The sequence below is a fragment of the Accipiter gentilis genome, chromosome Z (genome assembly GCF_929443795.1).
Source record: "Accipiter gentilis chromosome Z, bAccGen1.1, whole genome shotgun sequence".
Taxonomy (NCBI): Eukaryota; Metazoa; Chordata; class Aves; order Accipitriformes; family Accipitridae; genus Astur; species Astur gentilis.
This window is the reverse complement of record NC_064919.1, coordinates 83019064-83042422: the sequence shown is the minus strand read 5'-3', so window position 1 is coordinate 83042422 and position 23359 is coordinate 83019064. Positions and strand designations below refer to the sequence as shown.

At 41.1% G+C, this 23359-nt stretch overlaps 1 protein-coding gene across 3 annotated transcripts in view; it reads right to left on the bottom strand.

The window, feature by feature from the left end:
- Positions 1-11577: 11577 nt before the first annotated feature.
- Positions 11578-23359, bottom strand: part of PIK3C3 (phosphatidylinositol 3-kinase catalytic subunit type 3) — an 81616-nt gene continuing 69834 nt past the window's right edge. For all 3 annotated transcript variants that reach the window (XM_049795168.1, XM_049795169.1, XM_049795170.1), the window contains 2 exons: positions 18683-18808; positions 11578-12370 (listed from right to left, as the gene is read on the bottom strand). In XM_049795168.1, coding sequence (XP_049651125.1) covers positions 12356-12370; positions 18683-18808 — 141 coding nt within the window. In that variant the 3' untranslated portion in view covers positions 11578-12355. The remainder of the gene's footprint in view (positions 12371-18682; positions 18809-23359) is intronic.

Here is a 23359-nt window from a genome sequence, read left to right as displayed (position 1 = left end):
TCTAATATACAGCTATACTCCTGTATTTTGTAAAAGGAACAGATTTCCTAATTCCCATTTCACTCTAAGTCATTTAAGTAATTTTATTTATATTTACATACCTCAGAATTACACCACGGCTCTGAAAAGCATATTAAATTTTCACTGTGCTTGAATAGTTTTCAGTATGGAATTATACATTAAATATCAATTAAAAAAAGGTCTCAAAATACAGCATTCAAAAGCAGACATGAGAATGGAACTTTCTTGCACAACAAATCTGCTCTCAATACAAATAATTTCTGTTGAAGGCATATTTTCTTTTTTTAAGATAGTCACCCATTTCTCTTATGATCTTTTCACAGAGCATTTGCCATGAAATGAATTACAAAGTGCACATACCTTGTACTTCTAAACATATGACCAACTATGCAAGGTCAGCTGTACTGTGCTGTCTTCAACTGAGACCAGTGAGAAATGTCAAAAGAAGAGTGAGGAAAAGAGTAAGAATATATTAGTATTTTTCGGTTGTATTTTCTCAGTTTCCACTGAATTATAGTTTCAGGAAATTCAAGAAGTGTGGGTAATATTACATTTAACTGACCTTGATGAATGTTTCTTCCATGCATTTACCTAATTGCTATTTAGCATCCACAAAATACTATGATAAGGAGCTCTATAGTTCAATTAGGCACTGTGTGAAAAGCACTTCCTTTTATTTGTTTCAAACCTTTCTCTTGCTAAGTTCCTTCTGATGCCATCTGTTCATTACGAAAGAGAAAAAACCCAATCCTTTCTTGTTCACTTTTTTCCATATTACTCAGGATTTTCCACAGCATACCTTAGTTTAGATGGGGCCTCTTGAGACCACCTAGTCCAACCCTCCTGCTCAAGCAGGACCACCTCGAGCAGCTGTTGTCCCGTTGGGTTTTGTGCATCCTTACTGATGGAGACTTCAAAACTTCTCTGGGCAACCTGTCTCCAAATCTGACTACCATCACAGTAAAAAAAAGAATAAAAATAAAGAAAAATGTTTTCTTGTGTTCAGATTGAATTTCCTCTGTTTTAATTTGTGCCCATTGCCCCTTGTCCTGTCACTGGGCACTACTGAGAAGAGTCTGACACCCTCTTCTTCATTCCCAGCCCCCAGGGATTTACAGGTGTTGGTAAGAACCCCCTGAGCCCTCTCTTCTCCAGGCTGAACAGTCCCAGCTCTCAGCCTTTCCTCATAGGAAAGACGGACCAGTCCCTTAATCATCTTTCTGGCCCTTTCCTGGACTTGCTTTAATAAGTCTGTCTCTTTCTTGTACTGAAGAACCCAGAACAGGACACACTACTGCAGGTTTTAAAGACCTCTGTCTCATCCTTCTTCAGCCATCTCTTTTCTAGACCGAAGCTTCCTGGTTCAGCTATTGATCCCGCGTTGGGAGTCATTTTCCCTTGCTTATCCTTCCTCAAGTTCCCTTGCTTGTCCTTTTTACTTATCTTCATATTCTCTAGACCAATATATCCATTTTGGGATGGGACAACCACAGCTCTGTTTGCATTCTGTGTGCGGATGCACATGCACACATGCGGTGGCCGGAGGATTTTTTCTGTACATTCCTTTTCTAACAACTCCGAATGTTCGATTGCTCTTTGACTGGTAGGGAGCGTGAAAAGATGTTTTCCTAAAACTGTGTATTAGAACTCTGTATTTTAACAGATGGGGTTGTATAATGAAATTTTTTCCTTACGGTATTATTATTAGAATCGCTTTCAAATGCTTCCCCCTATTCTTCCTTCAGTTTTTACTTTGCTTTCTTAAACAAAAACTGAAAAAGGAATTTATTTTGCATTAGCATTTTGCCCCCTTTCAATTATTTTCTTATGGCAGAACAGAAAAGTGAATGAAAGGGAGGAAAAAAAGAGAAGGATAAAAAGGATAGAAATGTATGTGTAAAGATGTAATATTGAAGTAATATATTGATCCTACAAGTGATTTTCTTTTTGAGATCGTTACAACATAGCTTATGCAGATGCTTTCTACACTCACATACTGGTCTATGCAATGACAGAATAATTCAGACACCTCTATCATCAACATTGTGGGCACAATTTTAGACATATGTAAGCAAGCAGTCCAAGGGCTGAAGACTTCTGGCTCGTGAAACGGAGAAGGAAGCAGAACAGCGATGCCTTCGCTACCCGCTTCTGCCGTGTAACTTGCTTTTCAAAGCCCGATTAGCTACCATGACCTATGACCAGACACTTGGAGGGGTTTGAAGTCCTTGGATCTCCTTGTACAAGACAAACATGTGTAGAGACTGCTTTATTGTAAATCTTTGCATCGTTTTCTTTTGTTTCACATTTCCAAGAAAGTCGCCTTGTCTTCTGACATGCAGATTAGTGGATGCAAAACTCCGTGGGATTTGGATCAGAAACAGCTGTTTGTTAAAAGACAGGAGAGGTGTGTCACCCTACGGTGAGGTAGGACTCGGAGTACTTTAGAATTTCAGTCCAAAAGCATGAGAAGCACTTAAAATACACTCACTACACTCATGGCCAAAGGCACAACTATTTTGTTACAAAGCTTGTCTATCTGTTTCTGCAATTCAACACACGGCTTCTTGGTGCGGAGACAGAAATTCACAGGAATGCATTACTGCCACCTTAACAATAACATTTTTCTGCCTCAAGTTTTAGACAAGACATTTCTTTCCAGCTCTATCCTACATAACGGTAAGTTATCTGAATATATTGTTTTCTTCTCCACCAGCAATTATTGGGCAGAGTCTAGAAGGCACACTAGAAGGATTTCACTGGGTGATTATACAGTTTAATAACAACAGTTGACAGTTCTTCTCACTCTGATTTAGAAAACAAAAAATGACATTTTTCTTCTCATATTTTCAGGTTGACCAAAGTGAAAATATGTGAGGTCAGTTATTCCTAGCAGAAGGTATAAATTTTCTTCAGAAGGCTTCTGTATTCTATGCAGCTATCTAGTGTCCCTTCTCATTTTACAGTTAATTTAACTATCAAGGTCCAGCTATATGATTTACATGTGCCTTTTCATTTGGGCTTGGATTGCTGGTTTCTTCCGTAATTGTTTGTCTTATAGGAACACTCAGAGATTCTAGACCTATGGTGAGAATCACTATGCAAATGTAATGATATGATCCTTGCTCAGAAGAGCTTACAAATTTAAAAGTTCAAGAGAAGACAACACAGATGGATGCAACAGGTGAAGTAAGAACCACTTGGATCCCTAACGGCAGATATATAGAATTTAAAGGAGACTGGATAAACTGTTCATCCACGTGAAATGGCAAAAAACTGGCATGGTATCTGTGGAGCACTGGGATCAAGCCTATCCTTTATTGTGCCAGCAGAAATTCACTGCAATGATTGCAAATTCAAGTAAATCTCCTTTCTTAAATTATTTAGATTGAAAATAAACTAAAAAAGAAAATAAAAGTAGCCTCCTTCCCACTCTCAGTCATGATGAATTTTATGGAATTAAAAAATATAGGAGGGGAATAATCAATAAAATCCTCAAGAGACATTCAAAAACTGCAGTATCAGTACAAATACACATTTAAATTGAGATAATTCATGCAAATCTCTACCTTACAAAAGTTAATAATTTATGCCTCACTTGGCATCTTTCCACTACCAGGACCTGAACACATTTGTTATTTTAAACTTCACAAAACACCTGAAAGCAGGTAAAGAATAAGAGATCAGAACAAGCACATCCGAAGCCTAGCTACCATGGCAATCGGATGCTGCATGAAGATTTAGAGCCCAAAGCCGGGCATAATGGAACAGCTAGCTGATTTCCTAGAGCAATGTAATTATCTACTCTGTGATTTAAGCTTGGCTGATGTGCCTAGTGGTGTGAAATGCATTTGACTCTGCGCTGGCTTCTGAGACGATGGCATTTCTAAAAGGTGGTACTCTCTCCTGCAACATCATCCACTAATAACTTCAGGTAAAATCAGTCTGTCTTCTTGGGACAGCACCACCTCCTCTGGTTCTGGCGGGAGACCTCTTATTCTAGTTCAGTTTATGGGCATCTGAATGTAGGAAAGGATCTCAGTGTTCAGTGACAGGGCTGTACCCCTAATACTGTACTATATGCGAAGCTCTGAACTACTGCAGAAGTTAGGCTCACGGAAACAATGATCTTTTCAAGGTAACCAGCTGGATGAAAATGTGATGGGATTAAGCCTTTCTCTGAACATTCCTGTACCCATGACTCCTCTCAGAAAACAAACGTGGGACCATACAGTCAAACAAACGCGATTTGGATGCACACTTACTCCACATCTCACAGTGAATTCCACTGCTCAGAGAGTAACGTAACGTCTGCATACCAATGACTGTGACCTCCTCTTAGAGAAGGAGTGCCTTGAACCTCTCCTCTGCCACCTAATAGGACCTCAGACTCCCTTAATTATCCAAACTTCCATGACTGGGAGATCCAGTTAGGGATGCCCTCTCTTTGGTCCTTGCAAGCAACATGCCAGTACTGGAAAACAGAACTGCCACGTGTATATTTTGGCTCTATATAAATACTCGCATCTAAGTTCCTAGCATGGTCCACGGAAATCCTACTCGGTACAGTCAGTGAAATATAATATTTCAGAGTCAGCTCATCCTAAAGTAGGCACATAAGGCTTGATTCAATTTGGTTAAAACTAAGCACACAGTGCTATTTGAAATGGCCTGAGGTAGCCAAGACCTCCATGACAGGCTAGCAAATATAACATGGAAAATACGTGTAACCCATGCTCTTCTAGAGTAATAGCTAGAGTCCAGGAAGGATACTGGTTAGATCTGAGACCTACCTTAAACAAACTTCCTTCAGAAATCCTGATCTGTGATCCAAATATCACAATACAAAGCTAAGGGTAATGTTCCTTACCTGCTTGCCTGGCAAGACAAATGGGAAGGAAGAGATTATTCGTTAACCAAGGACAGCAAAGAACTTAACAGGATCCTGTACATACTGTAACCTACAGGATTAGAACACGCATACACCTGGCAGCTTTATCTAGTAGGATTAATTGCCCCAAACCTGTGTCTGTATGGCACCGACTGCAATGGTCCAAGATTCCTTTTTCATTTTCCCGTATTACAGTACAGTACATTGTGTACACTGTAGTCAAGTATTTAAGCAGTGATTGCACCTTCAGAGATATTCTAGTCCAGGGTCAACACTCTGCAGCCACAAAAATTAGGATAGCTGGTAACCCTGCCACCACACCTGTGCTTGCCTTTGCACTAGTACTATCACCATGGCTGAAAAATGGCAAGCTACAATAGTAACGCACTAGGACTCAATACGCAAAAACCTGAGTAACAAAGAGAGCAATCTTTATGATTGCACAAAAGGCTCAACACTAAAACTGCCATTGAGGAACATTAGTTGGTACATGACCAAGGATATTAATACGGGCAACAAAATAATGAAATAATGGAAAAACATATGCTAAGTAAGCCTTTTGTATACATACATAATGGAGATGTAAGACCGAACTGTGGGTGTCCTGATTTATGCTGATTTACACATCTTAAATGAGCTGGTCCTCTTGCTTATTATATAGCTCTAACTGTAAATGAGAAAATAATCTCTGGAACTTCTCAGTTGTTCTTGTACACCCCCATTTACAATCCATATGGTGTTAAACTAGAAAAAAATGTACAGCTTTTAGCTACCCTTCTGGCTATATCTCTTCATTGAACAAAAAAAAATTATCTGTTGCAGCTTTTTAAATCAGCATCAGGTACCCATTAAGCTGGATGATGCGGATGCAGAAAACGTGGACCCTGATAAAAAGGCCTGACAATGTATCTTGTGGCTATTACTTGCTTAAGCTGAAAAATTGATCATCTGATTTTGCTGTGTTTCAGTTAAGCTTTCTTTTTGCGCATACTGAACTTTAGGATTAGTTAATGAAAGCAAAGAAACATTTTCCTTCTCCCTATTTTTACTACAGCTTTCTAAGACAGAAGGATGGAGAGAACCGCCAGAACAGTGTTTGACAGGAACAGGAGCTCCAGCAAGTACATTTCTTCAGGCATCTTTCAACTCTAAGGTATGGAACAAATATAAGCCAACAAAACAGGCTGAATGCAAAATGCAATCAAAACGCATTGCTTTTGGTAGATTATAATGGCACTTCCCAGATCCATCTGAAATTAAAGCCCCAAGCTATGGTACTTCCCGTGTGAGACAAGTTAAAAACGGGTCCTGCACCACTGAGTTTACAGAGCTGGGAGGGAAACAGAAGTTCAAAAAGTGAGAAATCTTCAAGGCCAACGGACAACACAAGCCACAGCCAGGGCTGTAACACAGTCTCTCAGCTCTCATTTCAAAAGTAGCGTCTGTCAAGTTAGAAGCAGAATGGAAGCTAAGACCTGTCATCTCCTCGTTTGCAGAGTAAGATGCCACTCAGTACCTTGTTATTGGCATGTTGCTTGCAACTTGGAAAAGATAAATGCAATATGGCCCAATATCCCTGAAAGCTACCAGCTACAGGTTTTAGTAAATTGTGCAGACTAACCGTGCAAAACACCTCTGAACTATACAACCACATTTTTTCCCCCATTCAGGATTTCAACAAGTACAGCTCTTACGGTAGCCAGCTCGGTGCCATGTATTTTATTTTTTAAGACCACCTCATTCATTACCCCAAGGTCTGTTGTTGTGCTTTCCCTTGGAAAAGAAACTGAATTAGCTTCCACTGTAATGCTGCCTTGGCAGAACCTGGTCAGAGACCTCAGCTGAGTCACTCCTTTAAAGAAAGAGCTTTCTGCCATGCATGCTGCTGTCCTCACCCTTGAGGTTGGTGAAAAAATCAGATAATCGTTACAGCATCAACCACCTCCCCTTCACCTCTGCTGGGTCAGAAAACTTAGTACCCGAGTCAGTCGCTGCATGATCAGCCCTGAGCGTTAGAAGCGGAACAGTTATCCACACAAGAATGGCTCCCAGCAGGGACAGCCAGAGTGAAAAAAATCCCAAGTTCAAGCTGAAATGGAAGCTGCCTACTTCAGGGAATAGACACCGCTACTAGACTAGTTGTGCTTTTATCAGCAATCTCTCCCTCGTATGTCAGCTGACGACAATACAGCATTAGAAAGGTGACAGACAGCTGACTGGACTGAATGAGTACAGTTGACACCACCAGATATAGGGGAAAAAAAACAATCCAGTATTTACTGGATGAGAAAAAAAAGCTCTGTCCTGTCCTACGGACACAGTGCCCTTGTCACAGGGTGCTACAACACCAGCTAGGCAAGATTAAGTAGGCACCTCTCTATACCTGCACGTAGACATGGAGCTCGTTATTCCACCTAAAGTTCAAAGGGAAGTAGTTTGTGAATGGTTTGTTAAAAGCAGTGATTTTTCCCTAATTACTTCCCACCTTCTCAGCTAGAAAACTGTTATATATGACTGTGCCAGAAAAGAAAGCTATTATAAAAAAGCGCTATTTTTCTTCCGCAATATGGGTTCTTCAGTCTCTAATCAGCGAGAGATGTTATATTAAACAGACACGGGAGATAAAAGCCTTTGGTTACAATTAGCTTCACAATCTGATTCCCAGTGAAAGAAGACACACTGAAGAAAGGACTGCACAAAAACTCTTCCCGTTTTATAGATCAAGGACAGATGAAGCAGCTTGTTTGACACTGTGGAACGTGTATCCATATGATTTACCCATTACATATTCCAATTAAAGTCTAAGCACCTAGCGAGATGGGGAAAAGTGCCGTTATCCAACTGTCACTGTGAGGACTACAGGCTGGAGCAAACTGAATGGCTCGCCCACGGAAGAACTGATCTCAGAGTTCCCCCGAGTCCCCACATTGGCTCAGCCCTCCCTTCACATCGCTTTACTTTCCGTGCTCCGTAGTTTATGAATTGAACATCCTCCTCAGAGCAAGTCTGTAAAATCACCATCTTCTGATCCCTAGCCATTGATGAGGGCGATGGGGAAAAATTTAGGACAAACACATTTCTGTCAAGGGAAGGAATTCAAAGTGGCTCTGTTAATTTTTGCACAACGTCTAGCTGTGGAGAAGTTTTATTCAGAATTTAAGTACCTCCCTGTGGTATAGCTTAATTCACTTTGGAAAGGACCATCCCACACACAGCTTAACTGATTAATGTCTGTGCGTAGATGAGCTATTACCTCCTCTCCAAGCACTGTTCCTGCCATTTCAGGTTTGAACCCATGCAGGTGAACCGTGTCACTGCTCGATTCGCTAGAACCAACAGGGGTTCGGTATTTTACCCTCCAAAGTGAAATTTCTTCCCCCTCCGGCAGAGTCCTTTCTAAATCACTGATGCTTGGAAGGACAGGAGGACACCAATATTGCACTTCAAGTAGCTTCACTATTACAAAGAATCATCACATCAGCTGAAGAGGTTACAAAAATCTATTTTAACACAATCCACCTGCAATCTGTTTTCGATGACTCCCTTAAGACTCCTTAAATGTACGCGCTTCAGATACTTCATAATAACCACGGTATTTTACCATCCAGTGATGACACTGGGTCTTGAGTAAAACCTCTGCTGACTACAAAAGGAAAGCCGTTTAGTGATACTACCCCTCTTTGCTGCTACCCCCACTCTGCGAGGGGTTAAGATTCCCATTCTCTGTTCCTCCTTCCCTTTTCCATAGCCATTATTCCTCCAAAGCCTTGAAAAGTGTTTATTTTAGACTGCACACAAGAAGAACAAAGACAGGTCTGCAAGAACCGGGATATTTTGTGCCAAAAGGGTATATGCCTTTTATATTAAAACCAAGGGCCCATCCCTCCCTTTCTTACTCCCCTAACTCCCCCCCCCCCCATACTACTTTAGCAATTACTGCTTCCTCCCCCCAAAAAAGAAAAGAAGACTGTGCCACTTTCTGCTCCTGAAGCACCAGCAGTTGAAAGCAACCAGTGACAGTCTATAGATAGGGGAAGGAAAAAAAAAAAAAAAAAAAAAAAAAAAAAAAAAGAGCAATTTCTTTCGCTTCCCTCACCCTCGATCCCAAGGGATAGACCACTAGAGATTCCAGAAGAAAATAAAATCAGGATGAAACCAAGATAGATGATGAAAGGCAAATAAAGCACGCACAAGCTGGCTTTACAGTACTTTTTACCTCTAGTTATACAAAATACAACTACTAGGTAAAACAAGCCTGTGACAAAAAGTATTTTTTGACTGTTCTGTTCTTTTTCTCTGCAGTACTTCCTGGAGAGACTTAATAGGATGACTTTTGACAAGTTATTCTACAACACAACTGGTACAGCCTGGTTTCCTACTAACTACTGCATCATGCTTTGATACATGTGATGGACCTCACAGCCTCACTCTACGCAGAATTTTGTGTGTGTATGCAGCCCCAGATATGCATACATGCAAATACACGTGCAGGGTGAAACTGCTGTCTGACATCCCCCTGGGGACCTTCATCTGACTGGGGATCTACCTTTGTGAAACGCAGAAGGATTTCACCTTTAAGACTTATACTCCTCAAGACAAAATCAGTAGTAGCTATTCAAGGGACTCGGAAGTTATTAGAGACAGATAAGTAAGATACTCACAGCACTGGATTACACAGAGATATCGAGCCACAATAGATAAACTATTAAACATTCTTACTACAGAAGTAGAAGCTTTAGACTAACATACTGAAAAAGAAAACCCTTCATTTAAAACAAAATAGCTTACTCCCCCAGGTTGTTTTTTTTTTCTGTTTTACTTTAAATAGATGATGCTGCATGAAATGCTAAGAGCCATAAGATTTTGCAAAATAGTCAGAACTTACTTTGTATATGAGGAATAAAAAGATATATATATAAAAATCTTTTGATGTGTGGACTTCTAAGAACCATTTTCAACAATATTTGGTATTTAGAACACAAGGCTTAAAGTAATAAATTTACTTACATCTAATATATTGTAGCAGTCCCAGTGCTGTCCTGTTCTTCATGCTGTAAGGGTTCAGAGCAGCTGAGAACAGACTATGCAGATCAGCCCCCAAAAAAGTCACTAGTTGGATCAGAGACATATCCAGTTAGTTTGTCAATGCTCAGCTGGTACATGTTCTACAAAATTGTTTGGAAAATACACTGAAAATATAAGCAGGGTGACTCAACAAGCAGAAAGAACACACTGGTTGGATTATGTTCCACTGACTCAGGCAAGCTTTTCCATTTCTGTGCCCGATGTTCTCCATTTAGAAAATACTCGGTGATTTACAGCAAAGTCAGGGTCTTCTTAAGCCTTACCTGTGATACTCAGATTCCATTTTGGGTTCACACGCCAACATTTGAACTGACTTAGCGTACAGTTTTAACAGGCTGTTGCATAGTCCAGCATATGAACAGGTTATTGTGTTAATTTTAAACCACGAGACATAGTGAAAAAACATGTACTAATTCATAATGTGTTTACAGAAGTTATATTTAACACTTTAAAAACCTCTCTGCAAAGTGGAATGTGCTGTAAGATCAGGTTGATGATGTCTTTTGGGTTTTAACAAGGAGTCATCCTTGGCCTGTCTGGTCACCTGGTATAGAGCAGCTCATGGCCGTAATTAGTCTTGGGCAGGGGGAAGAGGAAGTTTTCTTAGAAAGAAATAGAGGAAAAATCCTTGAATATATACAGCAGGAAGGGCTGGGGATGAGGAGTTCAGAACTCAGTCAAAGTGTGGCTACAACATACAAATCAAAGTTGTGTGAGCATGTAGGATGCCCCTTCAAAACAAATTAAAAAAAAGACAATTTTTTTTTTTTTTTTTCAGAATTTACTCTGAATGTCTGAGAAGTCCATGCTCTCAGAAATATCCTTGGGCGATACCACAAAGTACTGTATGTAAAATGAGTTCATGAGAAATGGAGGCAGTAGAGAAATAGGTATTTCTGCCAGATGAAGTAAGACCAAAAAAACCCTACAAGAAAATGGTAATTACTTCTTCTCAGAAGAAAAGCCAGGTAAAGGTACGAGGTACCTCTGTGGCTCCTCTGTGGCATTGTGTTTTGAGAGCTACTACAAGCACTTAAGTAACTAGGGTAACACAGTTCCTCTAAGTCGCAGATATAGGGGAAAAGAGGGGCTGAACCAATGTTGTGGTTAACTGGCAAATTTGGGTAATATGCTAAAATAACTAAGGGCCCATCACAGCCCTCGTAGATTTTCCTCCATCAAAGCTCTTCTGGTGTTTGCTAGCAAAAGCAGCACAAAGCAAGACTGACTTACAAATATCAGTCAGATTCAGATTCAAATCAGTCCTTCTTATCTTTGTAATCGGGAGGGATTTCTTCCTCACTTGAATTGTTATTAAAAAAAATAATACAGGAGTGTAAGAGCACTCTTTGAAGAGATCCACACGTTTATGAAGAGCTAATTACATTGTTGATCATTCAAACCAGATTCATTATTAACTCAACATGTGGCACAAAAGTCATTTTATGGGTGGCCTTATTCCTGCATCAAGCGAACTGAGAAGTGAAAATCCTTGCAAAAAGCCAAGAGTTATGAACATAATCCTCTAGTATGCCATGTCTCAGCAGGTAAGATTAAAAAGACAAAAGAGAACACCTCAAGACGGCAACAACAAAGACTTTATTAGAGTCAAGAATATATAATCACTGTACAGAAAACATTCAGAGTTAAGGTGTGAAATACTGAACCGCTCACTGTGCATTCTGGTTGCTAAGCCTGTTAGTGATGATTTAATTGGCTGCCTACAGCTGGCTAACTTATCAGCACTTAAAAACATTTTTGTAAGCAGGGAAGAAATGATTGTCCTTTCTAACTGATAACATTGCCCAAGGTGGGAAATAAAGGATCATATGCATTACATTAAAACTTACTCACGGAACAAAGTTGGTGGGAAGGGAAGAGAGGAGATTGCCATAGTTTTGTGTTTTTTCCGCACTGAGGAACTGTAACCTCACTGTTCTAACTTTGTACATACTCTTGTTCAGTACAGCAATGATTTCTATTTTTAAATAAGAAAATATATTAACAGGTACAAGAATTTACCATCAAATGCAGCCTCTTCCAGTTATCTTTGGCTTGAGAGGAAGTTCCTTACTTCAACTTTTGAGGCTCAAATGTTTTCAGTGGAAAGAAATGCCATAGCATCTGAGCCCCAAGGATAGTATAAACAACCATTTTTTTCCTTTAAAAAAATAGTTGTTTTTAAACCTTCAGTGAACAGAGACTCAAAAAAGCCTCTCTACCTCCTGAGCTCTCAATTCTCCATGCTACCAAAACTGCAGCTTTTGCCTTCCAAAACTGTTTGGTGAAGTCCACAAGGGCTTGAGAAAGTCTCTTTCTTGAGCATTTTCTTGTTTCCACCACAGGTAGGCAAAAGGCTTATTTTCTCCAATACTAAAAGAAAACAAAAAACAGATAGCACAGCATTTATTCAACTTGGCTTACTCTCAGAAACAAAAGTTATGCATAAATTGAACTCTGTGTTTAAAAACATGGTGAAATGCCTAAAGGCAGCGATTTTCACAACCCTTCAGGAGAGCAAACAGCATGAAAACCAACTATCTGCTCCTTCACAAACGGTTTCATCCAATCTACACAATCCTGCTGGTAGATGTTCCCTATTTTATTTTGGCATCCAACAGAAGGAAAACAGAAGCCCTGTCCTGAAGGAAAGGAACCACAGCTGCATTCCAGGATGCAGCAGCACTGGGACCACAGCTTGGAGATATTCTAAAGCCAAGTAACATTTACAGCTTAAACTGAGTCTGCTCCTAAGCAGACAGCAGCCAAGCATTAGTACAACCCCAAATTGTACACCTACATTTTAGGTGGGACACCCCTCATCTCCCAAGCTTTGACTTTTTTTAATCACTGCTTAGCATGAGCCCTGAATGTAACTGACTTGACTTTTAAATTTACAAGGGAAATAAAATGTGAAATTAGTCACTTCAACTGGAGATTGTTTCCTTCCTCTACAAAAATAAATAATGCTGTTAAAATGAAAATGACCCTCCAGGGAGAAATGGCTATCCAGTCTTCGTTAGTATCAACTAAAATTAGTATGCACTTTTTCTCCTCTTGAGCACTATTGTACAACTCCATTAACTTATTCTAAATGTTAAATTTATTTACTTTTGAGACAACAGTTTTTTTGATAACCATTAAAAAGGAGACAAGTACTACATAAAAAGATCTGTAAAATATTTGGTAAGATAATAGATTAGAGATACATTAGAAACTAAACTAAAGGCTTCATAACACAGCTTTAAACTGAACTCAGTTTACAATACTGTTACAAAATAACAATACTAAGCCAATACCAAAATATCTAGACTGCTTTATCTAAGAGCTTTACTTACTACAGAGTGACATATAGAATGGTGATACAAACAGTTACCATAATAACGAACATTATTAAAAAGCTCTTAACTGCTGCAGTAGACAACACAGATTCCTTGTAGGCCTACTTTGAAGGCAGTAAGAGAATAAATATCTATTGATAAACAAAAATAACACGTTGAAGGGCATTTCAAAGGAAAAATTGTGTGGCAGCATTAGACCAAACTCTGCTGTTTATGCTTGTGTCATAATACCTGTGTAGTGGTTTGGTGGGGGTTTGGGTTTTTTTTTTTGTTGTTTTTTTTTGACAACTTACATTACTATTAAGAGCAAGGCCATTGGCAATTCATTGCAGCATTATACATGAACAAATTGAAAGCTTCAATTGGCCATTGTGCAAGATGACCCCTTTACAGCAAATTCAATGATGCATTAATTGTTCATTTGTTCAATGATTTACAGACTCTGTGAAGACTCCAGCAGCAAATTCTTAAGACCACCTCAGACAAAAAGGAAAGATAATGATTTTGACTAATGAAGTACTAAATATCACTAAAAAGTGTCCTATTTAACTTGTAATATAAATAGACATTAATTACACTCTATTTTGATGGATTTTTCTGGTAATTTTTTTAAAAAATACATACATAGAGCTCAGATTCTTAAGACTTGTCAAACGCTGATTAATCTGTGACTATTCTTTTTGTATCCTTCTCATTCTTATAAACATCCAGTATTCTTGCAGTGGGAAGCCTGCATGTGTAATTGTTTACAGAACATAAATGAAGGCAATAACCTGAACTCCAAAACTAGCAGAAGAATCCGACATCACATGGAGCCAGGAGGTGCCTTAAGCACTTACAGAGCAACACACTACTGTTTTCATTTTAGGCACCTGATCCCAAAAGTAGAAAGGAAAGCTAAAGGCATATAGGTAGCAAACTCCGCAGCAGTGCACATGGAGAATTCAGGGCCTCAGGAAAAGCAGCCCAAAAGTCTCCATGCTGGAATTCAGCATCAGCCAGCTGGAGAGATAAAAACCCCCAAATAAGACAACTGGATCAAGCCTGCATTAGTGGCTGTCATATCTGCTTATTTGGTATCCAAAGTGTGATACACACTGTGGGCTCGCTTTTTAACTCCCAAAAATGTGAAAGGAAGATGCAACTGGTGCCTGCTGCTGTATGTATCAGCCTCTTGCTTAGAACACCATTCCTGGCAGCTAGAAGCCTGGGGTTCAAATTCTTGGGTACTTTTAAATATTCTGAACAAATCTGTCCTGTGATTTTAAAAGCAGTTTTAAGTGCTGAAGAAAGGTCAAGCAAGAACAAGTCTGAATGGAAAAAGAAAAGGTCACCTAAATCAAACCTGTAAACTCTGATTTACTAATACAGCTTGACAAATGCAATAACAATTATCTGGGAGAGTCTGGCAGTCACCTAAAACCAATGAAGTAAAAAGACATGTCTTAAAAAAAGTAACTGTCAGTATGGGATTAAAAGCAAGGTCTACACACATATTGGAAACACTTAAAATTTTAATTTTTAATATTTGTAATGGCTGGGTTGGTGGGGTTTTTTTTGAACCCCAAGGTAGATGCTAGGCATTTTTCACTTTGTCTTATGAAATTATGGTCCTCCATCCTATGATCAAAGCAATCCATAATAAATGACAGCAAATTTTGCAACATTTTCGCATAATTACATTCCTTTTCTTCACATCACGTAAAAGATCACCTTTATTAAATATATATGCAGATGGAAATGACATTTTTGCTTCTTACCCTGCACTATAGTGCAGTTCTTCAAAATAAAAAAGTTCGTAGGAAACAACATATTAATTGGAAGACCTTTAGCAAAATCCATAGCCATAAAAACACTTTTCCTTGGTTCATATCAGAATTTGATCAGTCTTTTGAAGAAAGAATCAATAAAAAAACCTGAGATAATGACTGGCTTTTCAGATTGGTTTCATTTTTCCTCTCAATTCCATTTCTTGTCACGAGTCTAATACTTAAGGCAAACAATGTAGTATCTTAAATCCCTGATAAACACAAACTAAATATGTCCGATGATTTTAGGGAAAAACCATTGTAAATTCAAAGAAGAAATGCTTTTGTGAACACAGTTTTATTCAATGTGAGAATTAAACATTTTATTGTCTTATTGTGGCTTGTAGTAAGACAGCACACATATGTGTGGTTAAACATTTCGTTCTCCATACTAGAGCAAGGGTAAATTTTAATAATAAAACCAGCAAAGACAGGAATTTATTGTCACCCCAGACCATTAGCAAGAATCAGATAGTGTGTGAGGGTGCATGGAACCTCTGGAGATCATTTAGTCCAACCCCCCTGCTCAAGCAGGATCAAACACAATTGGCTGCTCAGGACATTGTGCTGTTGGATTTTAAGTATCTCCACAGATGGAGACTCCGCCACCTCTCTGGCAAACCTGTCCCAGCGTTTGATTACCCTCACAGCAAAAAAAAAAAACCCAAAAACAAAAAAACAAAAAACCAAAAACCAACGGTATTTATGTTTAGATGAAGTTTCCTGTCTTTAAGTTTGTGCCCATTGTCTCTCATCCTGTCACTGGGCACCACTGAAAAGAGTCTGACTCCCTCTTCTTTACTCCCTTCCATCAGGTATTTATATGCATTGGTAAGATCGCCCTGAGCCTTCTTTTCTCTAGGCTGAACAGTCCCAGCTCTCTCAGCCTCTCCTCGTATGACAGATGCTCCAAGTGCTTAATCATCTCCCTTTGCTGGACTCGCTCCAGTATGTCCATGTCTCCTGTACTGGGGAGCCCAAAAGGGGCACAGCACCTTTTGGTGTATCTCACGTAGCACTGGGTAGAAGGGAAGGCTCACGTCCCTCTACCTACACCAGGAACACTCTGGTGGCCCTTCTTCACCATGAGATCATGTTGCTGCATAGAATCATAGGATAGTTTGGGTTGGAAGGGACCTTTATAGGTCACCTAGTCCAACCCTGCTGCAGTAAGCAGGGACATCTTCAACTAGATGAGGTTGCTCAGAGCCCCGTCCAAGCTGACCTGGAATGTTCCCAAGGATGGGGCATCTACCACCTCTCTGGGCAAAATTGTTCCAGTGTTTCACCACCCTCATCATAAAAAATTTCTTCCCTTTATCTACTCTGAATCTACCCCCTTTTAGTTTAAAACCATTATCCCTTGTCTTATCGCTACAGGCCCTACTAAAAACTCTGTCCTCATCTTTCTTATAAGCGCCCTTTAAGTGCTGAAAGGCCGCAGTCGGGTCTCCCAGGAGCCTTCTCTTCTCCAGGCTGAACAACTCCAACTCTCTCAGCCTGTCCTCATAGGAGAGGTGTTCCAGCCCTCTGATCATTTTTGCGGCCCCCCTCTGGACTCACTCCAACAGGTCTACGTCTTTCCTGTACTGGGAACTCCCGAGCTGGACACGGTACTGCAGGTGGGGTCTCACCAGAGCGGAGGGGCAGAATCCCCTCCCTCAACCTGCTGGCCATGCTTCTTTTGATGCAGACCAGGATATGGTTGGCTTTCAGGGTTGCGAGCACACACTGTCAGCTCATATCTAGCTTCACATCCACCAGTACCCCCACGTCCTTCTCCACAGGGCTGCTCTCAATCCCTTCATCCCCCAGCCTGTACCGATACCAGGAGTTTCCCAGACCCAGGTGCAGGACCTTGCACTTGGCCTTGCTGAACCTCATGAGGTTCACATGGGCCCACTTCGGTACTTGTCCAGGTCCCTCTGGACAGCATCCCATCCCTCAGGCTTATCAACTCAGCTTGCTGTCATCTGCAAACTTGCTCCACCAGAACCTTCAGGGCTTTCTCTGAAAAGCTGCTTCCCACCTTATCACCTACCCCCGCTTGCCCATGCTTGTGCATGGGGTTATTCCACACCAGATGCAGTACTCGGCACTTCCCTTCGGTGAACTTCAAGAGGTTCCTATGCAGTCATTTCTCCAGCCCGTCAAGGTCCCTGTGAATGGCAGCACACGCTTCTGGTGTATGAGCTATTCCTCCCAGATTTGCATTGTCTGAAACTTGAGGGTGCACTTCAACCCATCATCCAGGTCATTAATGAAGATGTTAAACAATTCTGGCCTCAGTATCAACCCTTGGAGTACACCACTAGTGAATGACTTCCAGATGGAGTTCATGCCACTAATCACAACCTTCTAATCCCAGCACACTGACCAGTTTCCAATCCACGTCACTGTCCAGTTCTCTAGTCTGTATTGCTGCAGTTTGTTTATGACGATATTATGGAAGACAGTGTAAAAGCCTTGCGAAAAATCAAGACAAAGAACACCTACAGCTCTCACCCAGTTCACTGAGCTAGGCTTTTTATCTTAAGTGGCCATCAGGCTGGTCAGGCATGATTTCCCGTTTTCTAAATCCATGCCAACTACCCCCAATCACCTTGAATCTATTCTGCAGATCTGCACACAGAGCAGAAGCCATCCCTCCTCATGCCAGAAGTCTCAAGGTTCCAGCCATCACCATCCCAGGAGTCTCCATTTCCTAAATCGATGAGCACAATGTATTCTTACTCCTCCTTCAGTGCAGCTGGAGGTTCAGGCTCTTCTATCTCAAGGTCTCTGTGAAGATCTGGTCAATCTCTTTCTTGTCAGCCCTGACACTGTGCAGTTCGCTGACCTCCTCCCACAGCTCCTTTACTTGGTGATGTAGACATTCCACCACCGCACACCTCCTGCAAGCAAGGAGCCCAATTCCCACTGCCCCAGCAAGAGGTCTCAGCCACCCCCTACAGCCCCAAATCTGAAAAACTGCATTATCCCTCAGGATCTCCTTCTGTGCCGATGCCTCTGACATAGGGGATAGCTGTCCACATAGCTGCTAGGGACCATGTTCTAAGGTATGGTATCAACACTGCAGAAGATGTGGATGCTGTTACGAGCAGAGTTCCTGTCCCCTTCTGCGCAAGCTGCTATGTCTGTCAATGATCAAAATGACTAGCTGGAATGCACAGTTAAGGAAGTCTAGCAAAGGTATGAAAGAAAGGAAGTTATCTTCACTCATTTACTTTGGGAATGAAAGCTAAGGAAGTTCTGGATCCTTCCCTCAGAACTCCAGCTTTCCAATTTGCAGTTCTTACCCTTAGTAATACAACCAGTTACATCCTACTTAGCATGTCTGCTAAGGTGCTTTAAAAAAATTTTCTAGAACCACCAACAGCTTGCTCTTCAGTTCTGGCAGCAAGAACACACTTTTAACTTGTTGGAAAACGAACTAAAAAGATCATAAACAATGAAGTTAAGTCTTGAACTTACCACTCGCAACCTCTTACCTTACTGAGCTTTCACAGAGACCACCAACTGAGAAGATATCTCACCTGTGCAAACTTGTGTATCTGCTCCACCACAGCTGCAAAGAGGGCATGGACACTTTCATCAATTAGGCTCTGCATATAATGGACAGCTTCTTCATCAGACAGGTCCAAACGAAACTTGTCCTGCACCTGGAATGGAGGCAGAGATGACAAAAATTAATTCAACAGTTAACACATGCACTATTCTATCTGAAGTATACAGTAGCAGACAAGGATTTCAGTTATGAAAGTTTATTAAAGAATGTCTCTTTCACTTCTAAATTACAGCAGATTACTGGAAATTTACAACGTTATGTAAAATGCCCGTTTTTCACTGCTTCATAAAAACAGGTATTTAAATAAGCCAGAAACATCCACCTACACCTTATCCGTCCAACTAGTAATTTCAAAGCTTGAGGCCAGAGAGTCAAGAGAAGTACCTGGACATAAGAGTTTAAACAGAACTAAAATGCTCTGAGAAAAAGAGAAAACACTCGAAGTTCACTAAAAAAGAATTAAATGTCACTTGAGAAAAAAACCCACACAACTTTGCATATTAAATACAAAGTTGGAAAAGTCTGGACGATCCTAAACGTTCTTGAAAGTATATAACACTTCCTTATTCTAAACTTATTTTCAGTTAACATTGGCTTTCAGAAACTGTAAGACTATTAAGTAAAGAATACATAATCAGAGGAAGGGGTGGGCAAATCAACCACGTCAAAACTGACCTTTATATGGCAGGTGAGAATTTCATTAACTTTTATTACATACACCATCCATAAACAGTCAGCTGGCGACACTGCTACCCATTACATTGTTTTTCCTTTTGATGGCAACATATTTTTATTATTGTACCAATAACACATTTTGCAATTTATACATGAATTAAAAGGGGAATGCACTATTAATTAAGAATACAGCAACATCTATACTTTTCTATTTCAGCCTTGGCAAAGCCTTGACCCATGAATATTTACAAAGGTGCAGTGGATGCCTTTCTGTGAATTCCAACTAATTCCGTGGCAATTGTTCAGGACTGGTCCAGATGGCAACATCTTACAAGCACCGTCACGACAGACATTCCTTTGGTAATACTCAAAAAACTTTTGTGCACAGAACTGGCAAGAGCTTAAACAGATCTTTCCGGAAGAAAAAAAAAAAAAATAGAAAAAGAATTTGCCTTAGAGAAGCCAAGTAAGTTTTGCAGACGTGCCTTATCCCTCAAAACATTTATGAGAGGCAGATGCATAAACAAGCATTTTGGATGAGTTCAAATATTCTGATGCACGGACCTGAGGAAGTGCTACAGATGCCAAAACATCACTTTGAGTTTTCTGAAGTGCTGGCTGTCCAAAGTCTGCATATAGGAATAGCAAGTGTTCAGATTCTTTTGGGGGCAGGGGATGAAGTCATCACACTGGTCCAAAGGTGCACCAGGGGAGGTTCAGACTGCATATTAGGAAGCACTTCTTTACCGAGAGGGCAGTCAAGACTGGAACAGGGTTCTTAGAGAGGCTGTCAGTGCTCCAAGCCTGTCAGTGTTTAAGAGGCATTTGGACAATGCCCTTAACAACATGCTTTAACTTGGTCAGCCCTGAATTAGTCAGGCAGTTGCCTCGATGATCACTGCAGGTACCCTCCAACTGAAACAGTCTATTCTACTTTTTGCATTAAAAAGCCCTTGAGGTGTTGAATTTGGAAAACCATCTGTGCTGTTGAATACCTCCTAGCAAGTCCACGATCTCTCAGAATTAAGAGTCTAAGCCAGAATCACAGAATTGTTTAGGTTGGAAAAAACTTCTAAGATAAAGTCCAACTGTTAACCTAACACTGGCAAGTCCACCATTAAACCATGCCCTAAGTGCCACATATACACATCTTTTAAATACCTCCAGGGATGGTGACGCAACCACTTCCCTGGGCAGCCTGTTCCAGTGCTTGACAACTCTCCTACTGAAGAAATTTGTCCCAATATTGAATCTAAACCTCCCCTTGCACAACCTGAGACCATTTCCTCTTGTCCTATCACGTCTTACTTGGGAGAAGAGACCGAGGCCCAAAACCTCTTTTCAGGTAGCTGTAGAGAGCGATAAGGTCTCCCCTCAGCCTCCTTTGCTCCAGCCACAAAGTTTGCTTTGTGTCCAAGCCACAAGTAGCCAGTTTCTCCAGGAGAATGCTGGAAACAGTGTCAAAGGCTTTACTAAAGTCTAGGTAGACAACATCCACAACCTATCACTCATCCACTAAGCGATCCACCTTGTCATAGAAAGATACCAGGTTATTCAAGCAGGACCCACCTTTCATAAACCCATGCTGACTGGGCCTGATAGCCTGGTTGTCCTGTATGTTTCGTGTGGTAGCACTCAAGATGATCTGTTCCATAACCTTACCCAGCACTGAGGTCAGACTGACAGGCCTGTAGATTCCCTGGATCCTCCTTCCAGCCATTCTTGTAGATGGGTGTCACACTTGCTAACCTCCAGTCAACTGGGACCTCCCCAGTTAGCCAGGACTGCTGACAAATGATTGAAAGTGGCTTGGTGAGCACTTCTGCCAGCTCCCTCAGTACCCTTGGGTGGATCCCACCTGACCCCATAGACTTGTGTGTGTGTGTGTCTAAGTGGTGTAGCAGGTCGCTAACCATTTCCTCTTGGATTACAGGGGCTTCATTCTGCTCCCTGTCCCTGTCTTCCAGCTCAGGGGTTTGGGTACCCAGAGAACAACTGGTGTTACCACTAAAGATTGAGGCAAAGGTGGCGTTAAGTACCTCAGCTTTTTTCTCATCCTCTGTCACTGTTTCCCTCCACATCCAATAAAGGATGGAGATTCTCTTTAGCCCCCCTTCTGTTGCTAATGTATTTATAGAAAAAATTTTTATTGTCTTTTACAGCAGTAGCCAGATTAAGTTCTAGTTGGGCTTTGGTCTTTCTAATTCTCTCCCTGCGTAACCTCATGACGTCCTTGTAGTCATCCTGAGTTGCTTGCCTCTTCTTCCAAAGGTGTCCATACTCTCTCTTTTTTCTCCCTAAGTTCCAGCCAAAGCTCTCCGTTCAGCCAGGCTGGTCTTCTTCCGTGCCAGCTCGTCTTTTCGGCAGATGGGGATGGCCTGCTCCTGCACCTTTAAGATTTCCTTCTTGAGGAACGTCCAGCCTTCCTGGACTCCTTTGCCCTTCAGGACTGCCTCCCAAGGGACTCTGTCAACCAGGCTCCTAAACAGGCCAAACTCTGCCCTCCAGAAGCCCCAGGGAGCAGTTCAGCTGACCCCCCTCTTTATTTCTCCAAGAATCAAAAACTCTATCATTTTGTGACTGCTATGCCCAAGATGGCCTCCAGCCATCCCATCACCCACAATTCCTTCTCTTTTCTCAAACAACAGGACCAGCGGGGTGCCTTCCCTTGTTGGCTCACTCACCAGCTGTGTCAGGAAGTTCTTCCACACACTCCAGGAACCTCCTGGACTGTTTCCTCTCTGCTGTATTGTATTTCCACCAGATGTCTGTGAAGTTGAAGTCCCCCATGAGACCAAGGTCTAGTGATTGTCAGACTCCTCCCAGCTGCTTATAGAATATTTTGTCTGACTGTTCGTCCCGGCTGGGTGGTCTGTAACAGACTCCTACCATGGTACCTGCTTTGTTGACCTTCCCCGATTCTTACCCATAAACACTCAACCTTATCGTCAAAATCATTAAGCTCTAGACAATCAAAACACTCCCTAACATACAGGGCTACACCACCGCCTCTCTTTCCTTGCCTGTCCCTTCTGAAGAGTTTATAGCCATCCATTGCAGCACTCCAGACACATGAGTCATCCCACCATGTTTCCCTGATGGCAACTTTGTCACAGTTTTCCTGCTGCACAATGGCTTCCACCTCCTCCTGTTTGTGGCCCATGCTGTGTGCACTGGTGTAGATGCACTTCATTAGGGTATTGATCCTGCAACCATTTTACAGGGAGAAGCTCCAATTCCTACGTGACCATTCTCAGGCGCTTCCGTGGTTTCTAACACATCAATAACCCTTGCATCTTTACTGCCGCGTGGATCTCCATTCCCTACCTACACTGAGACAGCAGACTGAAGGACCTCGTTAGCACACCGTCCCTCAAACATTGGCGTGCTGCCCCCAGGCCTACCTCTAGGGAGCCTGGCTTTATCCCTTTCTCCCTTCAGATCTAGTTTAAAGCTCTTTCAATAAGCCTAGATCCTCGTGTTCTCTAATCAACCCTATCCCCAAAGTTTAAAAGTACTAGTCACCTTTCGAAGTAGTGCTGATAACAATATGAAAATTGCCCAGCAAATTCACATCACTTGCAGAAAATTAATTGCTGCAATCTAATCACGTGCTTTATTCTCATAAAGATAAATTTCAAATGATGCGAGCTCTTGTGGAGACCATCGTGTCTTCCTCTAACTTCAGTCTCCTGCATAATGAACTAGGTAAAATGGTATCAAACAATTTTTGCATCAAGTATGTAACTTCTAGTTTATCTCTAAGATTGAGAAAGAAGAATCTCTTTTACAGAGTCTTTATACAGAGACAGAATGCTTCACGTCCTAGGTAAATTGTTTCAAAGATTAATTGCCCCATTTAACAATTGTGACTTACTTCCTATCTGAATTTGTCCAATTTCCATCTCAAACAGTTGAGCTCATTAAAACTTTTTACATTAAAGAACTGTCCATCAGAAATCTATCTCAT